Source organism: Pseudophryne corroboree, chromosome 10 (assembly GCF_028390025.1).
Source record: "Pseudophryne corroboree isolate aPseCor3 chromosome 10, aPseCor3.hap2, whole genome shotgun sequence".
Taxonomy (NCBI): domain Eukaryota; kingdom Metazoa; phylum Chordata; class Amphibia; order Anura; family Myobatrachidae; genus Pseudophryne; species Pseudophryne corroboree.
In genome coordinates, this window is record NC_086453.1 from 150,270,367 (window position 1) to 150,288,622 (window position 18,256).

At 44.9% G+C, this 18,256-nt stretch overlaps 1 protein-coding gene and 1 pseudogene across 1 annotated transcript in view; one reads left to right on the forward strand and one right to left on the reverse strand.

Moving 5' to 3' along the window:
• The window catches only part of LOC134965103 (carcinoembryonic antigen-related cell adhesion molecule 1-like), a 168,377-nt gene that overhangs the window by 103,172 nt on the left and 46,949 nt on the right, over positions 1-18,256 (reverse strand). The window contains exons 2-3 of the mRNA XM_063941651.1: positions 15,473-15,829; positions 8,163-8,411 (exon numbers count right to left, since the gene is read on the reverse strand). Of these exons, the coding sequence (XP_063797721.1) occupies positions 8,163-8,411; positions 15,473-15,829 (606 nt within the window). The remainder of the gene's footprint in view (positions 1-8,162; positions 8,412-15,472; positions 15,830-18,256) is intronic.
• On the forward strand, positions 127-245 carry LOC134968270 (5S ribosomal RNA; annotated as a pseudogene).

Genomic DNA, 18,256 nt, shown 5'->3' on the forward strand with positions numbered 1-18,256 from the left:
TTCCCCACCACCACTATACTTGCCCCGTTTTTCACTTCACTTTGCCTCTCGTAAATACACACACACACTGGTTAAAATCTAAAGTTTATTTATAATATTGGAGTGGTGACCTAAAAGGCACAACGTCATTACAGTCAAACCACGCTGGAAATGCCCAAACACATCCGATTTTGGAAGCCAAGCAGCGTCGGGCCTGATCAGTACCAGTAGGGGTGACCACCTGGGAAGATCAGGTACTTTATAGAACGGATTTGAATAAGGGCCTGAGAAAGGAACATACTCCGTGTGAATATAAATTTCACATAGTCACATTGAACACATTCGCGATTAGTTACGTATTCATTTATTATCCTATATATATCTCTCTATTAACACAGGGATATCTCATAACCACACCCACTATGTAAAATCAACCTTAATCACGCCCACCTTGGGATCACCTCTTTATATTTATATATATTTATATTGATATTTTTGTATACATATATATTAGGTCCTGCATACATGTGTATACATGATTAAGCTGTAAATTTCTCCCACTTCACCCCTAACCTGATATCTATACTATATATCCATAATTATGTAATGTCCGCAGTTCTATATCTCTATCTTTTTTTTTTTTTTAAGTGTGCACAAAAGCATTTTTTTCATCATAACCTTTTTTGGTCATTTTTCTTATTTGCATCCTTTAGCTGATTTATGATAAATTAGACTAGATGTTTATAAACAATGACATGTTCCTGATACTCTCATTTACCTTTTTTTTATTTTTTATATTGAATCGTTACCATGGACACCGGGGTATCTGACAAGTATGTATGTCAGATGAACTACTAGAAAATGGCCACCGCAATCTGGGGATGTATGGACATAATCACATTGAAAATGGCCACTGCCGTATTGACATAACCAAGCCTGGTTTATCCCCCTGTGAACTGCAGCTACCAATAACAAGTAATGGACACACGTGCAGAGGACCATCTGGAAGTACAGAATCGTCGCGGGTGCATGCGCAATAAGAACCGGAAGTGGGGCAGAAGTGACGCATCACGTCCGCCGTCACCAATTCCGCCTTTTCACTGTTTAAGAACTTTTAAAGTGTTTTAACCTTGTGTATACACTCGTTTTTATTTGTATTAAGTCCCTAGTAACCTGCTATTCATTAACTTACACATTTGAGTAGTTTTAAAGCATATACCATGTAATTGCATCACATGACTCTCTGTGATGTCATAACCCTCCCACTGAGTACTATGGCTATAAAAGGATATACAGTCTCATTCTGTCCCTACCCCTTGAAGAAGTCTCATCAGACGAAACGCGTTGGGTGACCTGTACCTACCTCATTCAAAGATAAGGAAAATTTTATTTGTTCTTACTGTAGTATATTTATTTAGTGCTTTTAGTTCAGTTGTGTATATATTGTTGTCCCTATTTTTTATGTGTCTCTTTTATGTTCATTTTGATGGTAATAAATAGTTTTTGTTATATAATTTTAACTGCCATTTTTTAATCTAATGACACCGTGGTCGCTACTTATCCCTCATCCCCTCCTTTCTCATATATATATATGAACCGTCACCCCAGTCTAAGGTCAAGAGCACTCTGGAGCAGGTTTTGATCCAGGATGTCTCTGTACAATGCTGCATTCATCTTTCCCTTTACCCTGACTAGTCTCCCAGTTCCTGCCACTGAAAAACATCCTCACAGCATGCTGCTGCCACCACTATGCTTCACTGTAGGGATAGTATTGGCCTGGTGACGAGTGGTGCCTGGTTTCCTCCAAACATGACACCTGGCATTCACGCCAAAGAGTTCAATCTTTGTCTCATCAGACCAGAGAATTTTGTTTTTCATGGTCTGAGAGTTCTTCAGGTGCATTTTGGCAAACTCCAGGTGGGCTGCTATGTGCTTTTTACTAAGGAGGGGCTTCCTTCTGGCCACTCTACAATACAGGCCTGATTGATGGATTGCTGCAGAGATGATTGTACTTCTGGATGGTTCTCTCTCTACAGAGAGATGCTCTAGCTCTGACAGAGTGACCATCGGGTTCTTGGTCACCTCCCTGACTAGGGCCCTTCTCCCCAAATTGCTCAGTTTAGACGGCCAGCCAGCTCTAGGAATAGTCCTGGTGGTTCCAAACTTCTTCCATTTACGGATGATGGATGCCACTGTGCTCATTGGGACCTTCAAAGCAGCAGATATTTTTCTGTACCCTTCCCCAGATTTGTGCCTCAAGACAATCCTGTCTTGGAGGCCTACAGACAATTCCTTTGACTTCATGCTTGGTTTGTGCTCAAACATGCACTGTCAAGTATGGGACCTTATATAGGGATCTGAGTCAATCGCACCAGACTCAGATTCCAAATCGAGGCAAAATGTTATCCTCCCGATGTTGGATTCTTGTGGGTTTTGGATTCTATATAAAGGGCGTCATGGCGGCGACTTGGTGCCATCTGACACCAGGAATGCTCCTGTGTGCTCTGCTGATTAAATTGGCTGTGCTGTCCAGTCTCATAGTGGCTGCACTGTGTATACATGTGGCTGTGCTGGGTTCAGACTCATAGTGGCTGTGTTGTGTATACAGGTGGCTGTGCTGTGTACTCCAGACTCATGTAAGTAGCTGTGCCATAGTATAAAAGTGGCTGTACTGCATCCAGACTCATAGTGGCTGTGCTGTGTATACATGTGGCTGTGCTGTGTCCAGACTCATAGGGGCTGTGTTGCGTATACAAGTGGCTGTGCTGTGCACTCCAGACTCATGTAAGTAGCTGTGCCATAGTATACTAGTGGCTGTGCTGTGTCCAGACTCATAGTGGCTGTGCTGTGGACTCCAGACTCCATACAAGTGGCCATGCTGTGTCCATTTAAGTGGCTGTGCATCCACATATAAGCAGCAACAGTGTGTATTGTGGTCACTCAGTTGTGGAATAAAAATAAAAATAAACAAAAGTAAAAAAGTCCAAATGTTAATTTAAAAATTTTTTTATAAAAAATATTCTTTTCAGTTTGTACAACCTCTGTGTGCTGTAACCATTTGCATTTATTATTAATGTACATATAAAAAGAAGCCCTTTGAATTGCCGCAGTTTGAGTTGAGCTGCAAAATGAAAAATATTTTTTTTGTTCTATTGTTTGTACTGTTCTGGTGCACTGAACTCCATCTAATATGGTCACCAACCAAAGAATGGTGGAAGGTTATTTTAATGATGGTGTACAAACAAGCATGTCAAGGTGTCAATTTGACTTCTGGAAGGGAAAAAAAGGCAATTTGAAGGCCCTTGTACAAGCATTTATTAAGCTGCCCACCCTTCAGTGTGCACTCACAAGATTTTTCAGCACAGCTGAGAACCTTGTCAGCGATCAGCGTAGGAGGCTACTTACTCAAGATGCGGAAAAGATGGTGTTTATCAAATTAAACAACAAATTCCATGAGGAAGACATTTACCAGCAATTACATAAAAGTACGGAGACTTCTGTAATGATGGTTTTCAGCAGGAATGAATTGATATTGTGTGAGGCTGATGTACAAACTGATGAGTGTAAGTATGAGGAAGGTGGCTTAGCTGCCTTAATCCCACTGCCTTAAGCCCATTTGTTTATTGGGGGCCAAACAAACCAAGCACTACAACCACAAAAGTAGCAGTCCCTATCACTGAAGTGTTTGGTTTGTTAAACTGTGCATGTCTTTTTTTTACCAACATAAAGGTGGGTGGGAGGGCCAAGGATAATTCCATATTGCACCACTTTTCATTTCTGCCACTGCTGTGTGACAATTATTCATAGATGTGCTATAAATTGCTGTTTGTTTGTGCTGCTGGTCTGTCGCTTAGTAACTAGCCAGCTCGCTGAAGCCATTGACCTAAACTGGATGAAAACAATATTGTTATCTGTGAGTTGGTCAAAATTGACTAGAAATGACTGGAAATTAAGGTTATTGAGGCTAATAATACTGTTGGAACAAATTTTTTTCCAAATTATGTGATTTTAGCTTTTTATTGACATTTTTTTTTTACAAAAATACAAAACCAAAAGCAGTCGCAGCATCTAGGCAAAACCAAAACTGGATAACGAATTAGAACCAAAACCAGCAAAAATGATCTGGCGCACATCTCTAATAGCAATACTGGAGCAGGTGCGATTATACTGGAGTGAAATGCTGTGAAGCAATTACTGTAGCAGGTGTGCTGGAGCCCATTGAGAGAGAATGCTTCTAAAGCAAATACTGGAGCAGATTTTCTGTATAGCAATACTGTAGCAGTTTTGCTTGAACAAACTTAAGGTGGGTACACACTGGGGGTAATTCCAAGTTGATCGCAGCAGGATTTTTGTTAGCAGTTGGGCAAAACCATGTGCACTGCAGGGGAGGCAGATATAACATGTGCAGAGAGAGTTAGATTTGTGCGTGGTGTGTTCAATCTGCAATCTAAATTGCAGTGTAAAAATAAAGCAGCCAGTATTTACCCTGCACAGAAACAAAATAACCCACCCAAATCTAACTCTCTCTGCACATGTTAATTCTGCCCCCCCCCCTGCACTGCACATGGTTTTGCCCAACTGCTAAAAAATTTCCTGCTGCGATCAACTTGGAATTACCCCCATTGGCCGATATATCGGCCATTCTCTTTAACGGCCGATATATCGTGGGTCCGTCAGCCAGTGTGTACAGCCAATACATATGTGAACTCCGTCGTTCATAGACCTATCGCGTCAGCCCCGCAGCACAGCCGATGGCCAATATATCTACCGATATATTGGCGCGTCGCTGTATGTGTACGGGCGGTCGGCCGACCACCCGTACACATGCTGCGGCGGCCGGCGGTGATTGACAGCTGAACTGGGCGGGCATGTGTACACTCCCACCCAGTTCATGACGTCAGTCCCTGACGGATCAGGCAGTGTGTATGCTCAACACACTGCCCGATCCGTCTATAGATATATCTGCCGATCAATTGATCGGCAGATATATCTACCAGTGTGTGTACCCACCTTAAGGCAGAATGCAGAGAAGCAATACTAGAATAATAGAAGTAGATACTAAACCAGGAGTCAGGGTACTGTTCCTCAGAGAGAGATGTTGCACTTGTAATGTGCTGTTAGCAGTTTCTAGTTTACATAGTACTGGTAGGCTAAGTTGAACATGTGACTTAAATTGCTGGAATCTGGTTGGCAGAGTGGGTCATGTGATCACACCTAAGATGGCAGCACCTATAGTTCAGAACGAGGAAAAATGCCAGGAATGAGACGACAGCCACGTTTACAGATTAGTGACCATAAGCACTCAGGAATGCCGCAAGCATCATGCGAGAACACAAATGGCAGTAAAATTACATTGCCAAACTCGGCAATGGGGACCCGGACCTCTATGTGCATACCAGTGACGTGCGGTGGGGTGAGGCAGAGCCTTTCCTGTCATACTAACATTTGTGCCAGAGTTTTTACTGTATAAAGTATTTGAAAAATACAAAGAATATGTTTGAAATATCTTCTTTGCATTATTCTAATCATTTTTATAGCGAAAACTGTGGAGTAAAAAGTCTATGGCAGGTGAGGCAGTGAACACCTCTAATCAAAACTCATTGGAGTTTATACTGCTGCACATGTTTATATAGCCCCTCTGGTTCATATATTGCATTTAAATCTGGCTCTGGTGCAAGCCAGAGCCTCCTGAGCAATTTAGTTCACTGCACGTCCCTGGTGCATACCTCCCAACTGTCCCGATTTTCGCAGGACTGTCCCGTTTTTTTGGAACTGTCCCGCTGTCTCACCCGCGAGCCGCAGTGTCCCGTGGTGGTGGTGGTGGTGGGGAAGGGGGGGGGGGGGGGGCAGTTGGGAGGCTTCGGCACTCACTGCTCTGCTTAGCAGAGCAACGGTGAATAGACACTGTGCGCATGCGCACAGCGTATATTCAGTGGAGGCAGGAGGAGAGGGGGCATGCCAGCAGCTCACAGAGCGCTGGGCATGCCCCCTCAGTGACGAAAATGGGGGCGTGGCTTTATGATTGCTGCCCTCTGCAAAGCCATGCCCAGTTTCCATAGGTCACGCCCCTTTTCTGGCGGACACGCGCGCAAATGTCCCTCCTTACAGAAGTCAGAAGTTGGGAGGTATGTATGTGTGACACCTATCTTGCATGACTTTGCATTGCACATGCCAGAAAGCAAACACCCACAGGGAGAGGAAAGTGGTGGCATGTTAAGTAACATAGATTGAATACAGTAATGATGTGCTTACACAAATGTGTCACATGTTAACCATAAGAGAAATTATATTCACCAGCTAGCAGGCATGTTTTTTTGTACTGCTATAGGGAAGGTGCAAATAGAATCTGATGATGATGACTATTTAATCTAATAAATATAATCTGATGATAATGACTTGTCAGAAACCAAACGCATGTGAGTGTGCAGTTGTGCACGGATGTGGCATAAAAGGTCGACAGTAAAATCTTTTGACCTGTCGACCTAGAACATGTCGACCTAGAGACCCTGTCGACCTAGTTACTGTCGACCAATAGTGGTTGACCTAGTTACTGTCGACCTAGAGATCGGATCCCATTGTGCACATAGGCTGACAAAGTTGACATATACTGCACACAAAATATTCTACACATTGTTATTTAGGTATCTCCTATATATTAGCCCAGATCTGTGACTTTGTGACTCAATTGCTAACGCTGGGCGGAGTCACATATCTGGGCGGGGTCAAGCCACTGGGCTAATCTGGGCTAATTATAAAGGAGAGAGGATAGAGATTAGGAAATAGCCATAGAAACTGCCCTATTGTTTATGTCAGCAACGCAGGTTACATCACAGTGGCCGCGATTGTGCAGAGACAAGTGCACCAGCTTAAGGCTCCGTCGCGGCTCCGCCCCCCCTCGCCAGCCATTGGTGCACACTCAGATGTGGCCACCCCCCCTCACCAGCCATTGGTCCAAACTCCCGTGCGGATTCCCCCCCCCCCCCCGGAAACCATTTCTGGAGTCTCCCTTCGTCCAGCCCCCTGCACACTCTGACCGCCATTGGCCAGACGCCGGCAGGACGCGCTGTGATTGGCAGCCTGTGCAGCTGCCACTGGAATACCTGCCTCCTGAGAAGGAACGCGAGGGACAGCCCATACACGCCGTCAAGCCTGCCACTGAGCCACACCAGGTAACCGGTCTCATACCCGCGCCAGCACGTTACTGCGCCATCTCGGCCCCGGCCACCTCCATTGCTTGCGGCTCCATTGAGGGCCCGACCACCGCCGCAATACATTGCACACATATTGGCAGCCAGCATTGTCACTGGCCGCCCGTTCAGCTGCCACTTTAGTAGTTGCCTCCTGCTGGGTGCCCGCTCACACGGGGAGACGCTGCCAGACACTACAATAACAAACGAGGGACAGTCTGGTAAGTTGCCTGTTCCTCCCTCCCCTGACACTGAGCCCCCCCAGATAGCCAGCATCATCCCCCGGACCCACTGTAACACTAGGTCATTCATCCTCCCCTGCATCTGCTCTTTACGCTGTCACAAGAGGCTACGCCCTCTTACCCATCGCACACCCTTTCCCCATACAATACGTAACGACTAACAACATTAAGCTTAAAGGTAATACTCCATATCGTACAAATATTCGGCAAACAAAGGACGAACAGAGGTTGCAGGGGCGTAGCCCCTTCCGATGGTGTGAAGAGCGCCCGGAGTTTCACCTAGTTTTTATATTATTTGTTGCAGACTGCTATACTTTTGTTTTTAACATACATAACTGCACAGACCCTATAGGTTCAGTTGGCAATACACATCAAATGCCTTTTCATTTATAATTCCTGCTTATAGGCCATCAGTACATATTTAATAGCAGCATTATGCAGGACATCTTCAGAAAACAGTCATTCTCAGATGATTCATGCAAAAGTTCATGTCCAATGACTGCGCATGCACAGTTATAAGAATGGCAAGTATGATCACTTTATGTTTTGCACTTTGCTGGATTGTCCCTGCATATTACTTTTGATAAATTGCCCCGATAATTAATTTTTTTATTGCTGCAACATCAAGAAATTACAATTATTGGGGCTACATTGCAATTTTATTGAATTATTCTCTTAAATGTGTAAAAATGATACATTAATATGCCCTGTTGCAAATTGCTATTGAGATATATATATATTCTTAATTACTTACATAATACTGTCAGAGTATAGATGTCACTGCTGCTCTTACTGACCAGATTCCCAGCCTCGCACAGATATTCTCCTGCATCGCTGCGTTTAATATTGGAAAATGTGATGGTCCTGTTCCCTGCTGATATATTGAAACTGTATGTGCTCCATATTATCGTCTCGGCATTATCTGAGACACAGGTTAAAGTGACTGCATCATGTTCATGAATATGAGTAGGAGAGGCTGTAATTACTGGTTTAATGACTGGTTCTGTGGATAAAATACTTGATGAGATTTTGCAAAACACATAAAACATCAAAAGATAACAGTTATATTAAGCAAATGACCAACAACCATTTATCTGTGTTATAAAGGAAAACAGATTCACTATTTAATACAATTTAAGATAAATGAAAATTCATTTACAATATTGAGTTAACCTACCAAGATATTGTGGTCGAGATGTCTCAAAGGTTTGTATTAAATCCTCAGAAAAATATATTTTTTTGTGGATTACCACATCACTTAGGGAACCCACATATTTATTGTATTATTAGGGTCCACTGCAGATATCTTTGATTCCACGGCGGAGCAGCCCTATTAGGTTTGTATGGGCCTGCAATCAGGCTGTATGTATCATACTTCGTAAAGCGCAAAAGCGTAAGCAGATAACGTCCTAAGCAATAAAATGAAAGGAATGGGGGAGCAGACACTTTCAGTCACATGTAAAGCGCACTCAGCAGTGTCTATTGGCGGTTGCCCATCTGCGAGTTTATGAAAATGGTCTACAAACTCTTTCTTTTGTGTACATCTGTGCAGCTGAATGTGCAAAGGCTGAGACCCCCTCTTTTAGCACCCGTGCATGCTATATTACTGATTGTTGAGTCCATACAGGGTCGGACTGGCCCACAGGGGTACCAGGGAAACCACGGGTAGGACCTATTGCCTGAGGGCCCACTCCTTCCTCTAGGGATCAGGTTCCAGACTGTGCACTTGTATTATACATGGTAGATACAGTATGTTGCATTACACTGCGCTAAACTATTTCTGTGGAGGCTGGCCACACCCCTAAGTATGGGCCCCTATAACTGTATTCCCCCGGTGGGCCCTTCATGCCCCAGTCCGACACTGAGTCCATACGCCAACATCAGTCGCGCCATAGAAACTTGCACCTCTTTCAGTAGCGGATCTTGCCACGGGCAAGCAGTACTTTTGCCCGGGGCGCCGCCTTCCGGAGGATGCAGGGCGCCATCCGGAGGGCGCCGCACCAGGGCAAGATCCGCTGCTGCTGTGTGCCCCCCGGCCCCTGCTGCCCGCTGTCCCCCTGCTGCCGCTGAAGAGGTCCTTTACTGTGCGGTGCGCGATGACGTCATCGCGCACCGCACAGCCAAGGTCCTCTCCACGAAGGGAACTAGACGCTACGCGTCTAGTTTCCCTTTGTGGAGAGGACCTTTGATGTGCGGTGCGCGATGACGTCATCGCGCACCGCGCATCATTTCAGTCTGTACAGGGGGCGTAAATGACCACGCCCCCTGTATGAAGCCACGCCCCCCTAATGCCGCCCGGGGCGCCAGAAGCCCCGGAACCGGCCCTGACCTCTTCATCTGACCATGGCCTTCTATGCTTGGGACTGTGCATTTGGGAGAACAGTCGCTCGCACTGACAGGCCCACAACACTCCCACAATACGCTCACTGAATGGACCCTAGCGACACATGCGCAGTGTAACTCATGCACAGTAGAAATATCAGCCAATTTCAAAAATGTTGGATTTTCAAGCACCTCTAAATCAGGACCTTAGTGATGGCCATTGACGGCTCTGCCATTGATACTCGATGGTTTTAAACCATCGGCAGAAAACCATTAGAGTCCCTCACTATGGAAATATTGGGTGGAGCATCAATTGGCTCCATCACATAAAGACAGATCCACATAAAGACTGAAACAGTCATACCCACATAAAGACTGAAAAAGCCTAAAAATACAAACTGCTAAAATAAAACGGTGAAGCAAAATAAGTGTAACGGATACTTTGAAGATAGAATGTATTCTGCAAAACAAAGGGGGTCATTCAGAGTTCTTCGCTCGTTGCCAATTTTCGCTATGCTGCGATTTGTTGCTAACTGCGCATGCGCATGGTACGCAGAGCGCATGCGCTAAGTTAGTTAACACAAAACTTAGTAGTTTTGCTGTTGTTCTTACGACGCTTTTCAGTCGCACTGCTGTTCGGTAAATGATTGACAGGAAAGGGGCGTTTCTGGGCGGCAACTCTGCGTTTTCACGGCGTTGGCTAAAAAACGCAGGCGTGTCAGGGAAAAACGCCGGAGTGTCTGGAGAAACGGGGGAGTGGCTGGCCGAACGAAGGGCGTGTTTGTGACGTCAAACCAGGAACTAAACGGACTGAGGTGATCGCAATCTAGGAGTAAGTCTGGAGCTACTCAGAAACTGCAAAGAATTATTTAGTGACAGTTTTGCTAATCTTTCGTTCGCAATTCTGCTATGCTAAGATACACTCCCAGAGGGCGGCGGCCTAGCGTGTGCAATGCTGCTAAAAGCAGCTAGCGAGCGAACAACTCGGAATGAGGGCCAATATAACATACTTGATCAAGAAATACGTCAACCTCTACTGATCTTTGGCAACCGAAGTACTTGGAATATTTTATATTTCTGAAAGTTAACACAGATAGGGGCTGCTAATTAGGACAAAAACTCATAATTGTATGTTTTGCCGCCTCTTTCTCCCACTGACCTGGACATCACACCATTTGCACATAGAAAATTAGTGGACCGGAGGTACGTGGCACTCCCTGATTTGGTGGCGAGTCTTCTAGTGACACAAGCCATCTGGAGACCAGCATTCGGGAAAGGAGATCTATGTGGTCACACATAGATCTCCTAATTCCGTGTGGTACGCATATAGTTTTTTTTTTTATTTTAACCCCTGGATGCCTACTGGACTGAAGAGGACTGGTCCACTGGAATATGTATTTATTCTTTTAACAAGTTACGCTGGAATCTACTGGACAAGCGAACCGAAGGGCTACAGGGGATGGAGGTAGGAGTGTGAGTATGTATGTACCCTAAGTGTGAGTGTGCAAGAGGGGTTAATAAAGTTTTACTTTCTATGGTGTGTGTGTACTGTCTTTATTTTAATATTTCTTTTACAGGGAGACTATAGGTACAAGTGGGCCCCTTAATGCCCCACATGTTGGACTTATGGTTCTCCAAGAACCAGCATGCGGGGGAGGCTTCCTGGGACCTGTAGTTCCACCCATACAAGACAGTATTAATTCATTTTTTACACCTGAATTGTTATCAACTTGGCAGGGCATTTTTTTCTATTTTTACACATTTACTCAAGAGAAGCCTGCACAGATCTCACTGATCTGAGGAGACTTCATGTGTGAAAGTGTTTTGCTGCAGCAAACACAGCAGCCAAACATGAGCACATACACCATCAGAAAACACAATTAACTACAACATGGGAACATAGTAAATTCCCGTGTTTTAGTTTTAAATAAAGCACACACGTTTGATTTTGGCCAAACACGGGTGAAATACAAATCTTTAATTTACTCCCTAGTAAACAGCCAGACATCGAAACCAGAGACTGCACTGCCAGCGTGTCACACTGCCTGGCAGAATCTCACTGGCAGCAGGATGGATGGTGCTATATTTCTAAAAGGCTGCTGACTGTGCTTCTGGTCACACGGTGAGAGGTAGCTCTGTCTGCCTTACTACTCCAGCTGGCAATAGGCGCAGATGGGTGCAGGCAGGGTACGTGCTGCAGTCAGACTCAGTGTGGCTGGTATAATAATGTGAAAGTAATGTGGCACCGGCTCGCGAGCCAATTGGAGCTTGCATCCGGCAGCCAATCAGGAGCCAATCATGCTCCCTCAAGCCAAAATCCTGCAGTATAAGCAGCCAATTATGATCACAATCATGCAGCACTGACGAGTGTAAGCGCTACAGAGGTAATGCTGTAGGGGAAGAGGAGTACCCAATTATATAGAGATTTACTGTCAAAGGGAAAGAGGAGTCCTTAATGTATAAAATCCCCCAGCAGTCATTATCAGAGAGTCACTTTTGGAGCAGTGTGGCTATAGGAGCCATCCCTGTAGGAAAGAGGTGGGGAGCAGCTGAACGTATGCTGCCAAGATTGTCAGAGCTGAATTTTAGGAGTTTGCTACTGTCCCATGTGAAGAATAAGTGGAGCAAAGAGAGGCAGATATATGTGTGACCCTCTGTATATTGCTAGGGATCAAGACAGACTGTGTTAGGCATTCTGGGCCTAATTCAGCAGTGGTCATAGAAGTGTGGAAATTGCTATTTAGCAAGTTCACCACTTATGCGCATGCGTGCATTCCACTGCGCAGATGTGAGAGGACTTAAGCTGCAATCGCAAGTCTAAGTATGGGCGAGGACGGGGCGGACCATTTGCTGGGTGGGCCGCGGTAGCTTTGTGACATCACACACAGCCGCTGAGACCCAAAATATGGCAGCCCGGCGATTGCCTTCGCAGCCAGGCTGCGAAGGCAGGGGGCAACCCTTAAGATGCGATTTCTTGCAAAACTTTAACTCATGCTGAATTAGGCCCTCTGTACATTGGGGGGTGATTCCGACTTGATCGTAGCTGTGCTAAATCAATTTTTTCCAAACACTCCCAGATAATGGTCAGTTGCCACCCACAAAAATGCCTTCTTCCTGTCAATCTCCTTGCGATCGGCTGTGCGAATGGATTCTTTGTACAATCCATGCACAGCAACGATCCGCTTTGTACCTGCGTGACGCCCCTGCGCATTGCGGTGCATGCGCATGTGCAGTTCTGACCTGATCGCAGTGCAGCGAAAAATCCTAGCGTGCGATCAGGTCTGAATGACCCCCCTAGAACCCAGAACCCACACCCTAGCACCCAGGGGCTGGCCTACCACTGGAAGCTCAGCACAGGCCTCAACTACCAATCAGTGGAACCAACAGGACGAACCACTACCATTGATGGTACCACTGATGGTTCAGTGAATTACAGTCCATCTCAGAAGGTGGAGAATAGTCCAAAGTATACTTGCTTAGAGGAAAGGCAGTAATTGTGTAGAGTAATTACAACCTGTGGAAAACTGCAATGAGCAGACAAGATTACAAGCTAGTAAGTTTCTTAGAGATTTATAGAGGCTAATTAGGTAACTTGGCTAGACAGTATTGAGCAGGCTGCAGTGGTAAGAACTACAGACTATACCAGAGCACTGAGAACAGGCAGGTGACAGAAGTGCTGGAGTCAGGCAGATAACAGGAGTGCTTTTGGGCACAGGCAGATAACTGGAGTACTGGCACAGGCAAATACTGGGGTGCTGGGCACAGGCAGATAAGTGGAGCACTAAAGAATATACTGGCCACCACACAGGAAGACGAGGGTCAGAGAGCAGTACACTATGAAGTGAGTAGTTCTGATAATGGGGCCGATTCAGACCTGATCGTCAGGCTGCGTTTTCTCACAGCCTGCAATCAGATCTGAACTGTGCATGCGTATGCACCACAATGCGCAGGCACGATGGACCACAGCAACGGGGATCGCTAGCCAGATCGCAAGGAGATTGAAATGAAGAGGGCATTTGTGGGTGGCAACTGACCGTTTTCAAGGAGTGTCTGGAAAAACGCAAATGTGTCCAAGCGTTGGAAGGGAGGGTGTCTGACGTCAAATTCGGTCCCGGCCAGGCTGAAGTGATCGCAGCGGCTAAATAAGTCCTGGGATGCGTAGAGACTGCACAAAATCAGTTTGTGCCGCTCTGCTACATATGTGTTTGCACACTTGCAGAGCTAAAATACACTCCCTCTGTAGGTGGCGACTATCCGATCACAGGGCTGCAAAAATCGCTGCCCAGAGATCAGGTCTGAATTATCCCCAATGTCTCAGTCTCAGGTGCAGGTTTAAATAGTGCACAATTGGTTGCTATTGGAGGCAGGAATCAAATGAGCGCAGCATACAGGATCTGACCTGATGGATTAATAACATGACTGAAAACAATATGGCCGCAACCATGCAGTTGTGAAACTTAAACAAAAAATGATCAGGGAAGCTGTAGCAGGCCAGGAGAGGCACTGCCCACCGGATTATGGAAGTGCCAAATCAGATAAAACTTACTAAGACCTATGTTTTATTGTTTTCATAACATACGGTTTTAAAGCCTACTTGTGCAAGGACCCCCTTCTCATGTGTGGACCACGCTCTGGAGTGCTAGTCTAATCCGGGCCATCTTAACAGCAGTTTAGGCCCCTGGGCACAGCATTGCATTGGGCCCCCTACTCATCCTCCAGCAAAAGGGGTGGGGGGTGCTTTCAGCGGCAGCTTGGATTTTCCCGTGAGTGGTAGGGGGTGTTCTATTTTCCACTCAGCATGTAGGACCTGGAGCAGTAATTTCTGCTAATTACTTCTTTACTGCACAGATGGGACGGGAGGGAGAACACTAAACTGTAGAAGGGGGCATTGGGCTGAATGAAGGAGCCCTGGTACATGACTTCCAGGGTGGTAGGGAGTGTTTAATACGTAGGGAGGGGTGAATGATATTTATCATTTTCTGGTGGGAGTGCAGCTTGCTTGGCTGCAGATATCTCAAGTTCCTCGAAATAGATTTCTTAGCTTTGAATTGGATAAAAAAAGCTATTGAGTACCCCCTTTCAGGAGGTACTGGGGATGTGGGGATCAGAGTTCAGGAGCCAGAGCAATCCACCAATGAAAATATAAAACTGCATACCAGGCGTGTGGATCTGGAGCAGGGGCCAACTGCTTAAAGGCTGATATCTCTGGTTCTGAGCATAGTAGAGACAAGCTGCCAGTGTCCACTGAAAGGTGAGAGTCCCAGCTTTTGTAGTCTACCCTCAGAACAACTCTATGTCAGCCAGAACCTGAGATATCTGTCTGGGAAGAGCAATTAACAGGCTTGGATGGGGACAACTGTTTTAAAGTCAGATATCTCCGGTTCCCCAAGGTTGATTTTCAAAATCTGGTACCCCTCAAAAGAGGGGACCCTCAGATATCAGCCTAGGGCCCTTACACCACTGGGGCCCTTGGTCAAATGCCCATTGAGCCCATACGAAAAGACGGCCTTGAGTCTAATTGAACAGGACGTGTATCACCACATACGCAACTTGTACCACACTGCACACTGAAGTAGGGTTACATGCTTTTGATAAGAAATTAGTTTACATGACCAACATGTCTGCATTAGACACACCAGCTAATGCTTTGCCTCAGTTGACACTGTTAGTTAACCATATGAAATGTGTATTATAGAAAATTCCATTGTCCAGGCAATTCGCAAAAATCACAGTGACACTTACCATAGACAGCCAGGTGTATGAAAGCTTGCTCTGCAGATTTCTCTGTCTGTACCTTCACTATGTAATTACCTTGATCCATAATAATGAGATCTGAGATCAGTAATGAACCATTAGGGAAAGTGCTAATGCGAGACATAAACTGAGGTCCAGTAAGTAATGGGGAACTATCAGTGGGAATATATGTGAGGATATGGTACTGGGAGCTTGTATCTGGTCCTTTAAACCAGTAAAAATATACAATTCTACCAGTAATTCCAGTAATACTGAGTGTGATAGATCTCTGGGTAACTGCATATTGAGGGATCTGCTGAATATCAATAATTCCACTGGCCAGGTCTATCCACAGAATGAGGAGAGCTGAAAAAAAGAAAAGAAAAGAAACGATGAACCTCCATTGATAGAGTGTCTCATGGAGGAGGCTCTCACTTAATCATATTGTGTATATCCAAAAAGATAGCATTATTTCTATTATCATTTATTTGGATAGTGCCATCATATAACTTTGCACTTTCCAGAGAATATTGAATCATTCTTATCAGTCACTGCCCTACTGGAGCTCTAAATTCGATACCAGACACTTAGCTAAACACACACAGACAGAAATTAGGGTATATTTTGTAAGATGTGATCTCCAGTCAGTAAGTACTAGAGATGTGCTGCTGGCAATTTTCGTGTTTTGTGTTTTGGTTCTAATTCCACTTTCGTGTTTTGGTTTTGGCTTGGTTTTGCCAAAACCACCCTTTCGTGTTTTGGTTTTGGATCTGGATGATTTTTGAAAAAAACATAAAAACAGCTAAAATCACAGAATTTGGGGGTAATTTTGCTCCTACGGTATTATTAACCTCAATAACAATAATTTCCACTCATTTCCAGTCTATTCTGAACACCTCACACCTCACAAAATTGTTTTTAGGCCAAAAGGTTGCACCGAGGTTGCTGGATGACTAAGCTAAGCGACACAAGTGGACACCACAAACACCTGCCCATCTAGGAGTGGCACTGCATTGTCAGACAGGAGGGCAGAAGCAAAAAAAAAAAAAGGCCCCAAACAGCACATCATGTAAAGAAGAAAAACAATTGCAATGAGGTAGTTGTATGACTAAGCCAAGCGACACAAACAATTGGCCCATCTAGGCGTGGCACTGCAGTGGCAGACAGGAGGGCAGATATAAAAAAAAGGCCCCTAACAGCACATGATGCAAGGAAGAAAAAAGGTGCACAGAGGTTGCTGTATGACTAAGCTAAGCAACACAACCACCTGGCCCATCTAGTAGTGTCACGCATTGGCAGAATGTTGAGAGTGGGCCTCAATTGTTCAGTCCACTGACAGCATCTCCAGCATGCTCCAGTCACTTTTTAAAAATTCTGCAATTGGTGGACTTCTATGGCAGTGCCCCAGGACTAATACAGCAGTACCCCTGGACTCATACGGCAGTGTAAGACAGGATGGCACATTTCAAAAACTAGGCCCCAAACCACCTCATGCAAAGATGTCGAAGAGGTGCAATGAGGTAGCTGTATGACTAAGCCAAGCAACACAAACAATTCCAACTGGATTTATATGTCCAAATCACTGGATTTATACGTCCAAATCACTGGAATTAATTGGCAAAATCACTGGAATTAATTGGCAAGATTACTGTAATTATACGTCCAAATCACTGGAATTAATTGGCAAAATCACTGTAAGTAATAATTATACGTTCAAATCACTGGAATTAATTGGCAAAATCACTGTAATTATATGTCCAAATCACTGGAATTAATTGGCAAGATCACTGTAATTAAAAATTATACGTCCAAATCACTGGAATTAATTGGCAAGATCACTGTAATTAAAAATTATACGTCCAAATCACTGGAATTAAATGGCAAAATCTCGCTATCGCCTGCCAAGTGAAGTAGAATCTAGATGGGATTTGAACCGGGGACACAATACCTCCATCAATTGTCTAAAGCCCACTGCACTAATGGCGGATACCGGATGCACATCTAACACCAACATAAGTGTCAAGGCCTCAGTTATGAGGGCTTCCATCGTCATGTGAAGCTGAACCATTAGTCATGAATATAGGCCAGGGCCTCAGCCGTTCCTTGCCACTCCGTGTCGTAAATGGCATATTGGCAAGTTTACATTTCTCCTCAGACCATTTAAATTTCTTTTTTTGGGTCTTTTTGCTGAACTTTGGCTTTTTGGATTTTACATGCCCATCTACTATCACATTGGGCATCGGCCTTGGCAGACGACATTGATGGCATTTCATCGTCTATGTGGCTAGTGGCAGCAGCTTCAGCAGGAGGAAGTGGTTCTTGATCTTTCCCTATTTTATCCTCCAAATTTTTGTTCTCCATTATTTTTCTGGAGTTATATAACACAATCTGCAGCACAGGAATGACTGATGGCTGATGGCCAGGACACTACCACTGGTCTGATGCAGCACAACACAGCAACACTGTGAGGGACTTGTTGTTGTTGTTGTTGTTATTATTATTATAATACAGTAGCAGTGGACATATAGCAGCAGCGTATACCACTGTGACTGCCTGGTGACTGGAATGACTAATGGCCAGGACACTACCACTGGTCTGATGCAGCACAATACAGCAACACTGTAAGGGACTTATTATACAGCAGCACTGGACATATGGCAGCAGAGGATACCACCACTGTGAATGGTCACTGGACTGACTGATGCACAGGACACTAGCACTGGTCTGATGCAGGACAACACAGATAATTATACAGCAGCACTGGGCATATGGCAGCAGATGACACCACCACTG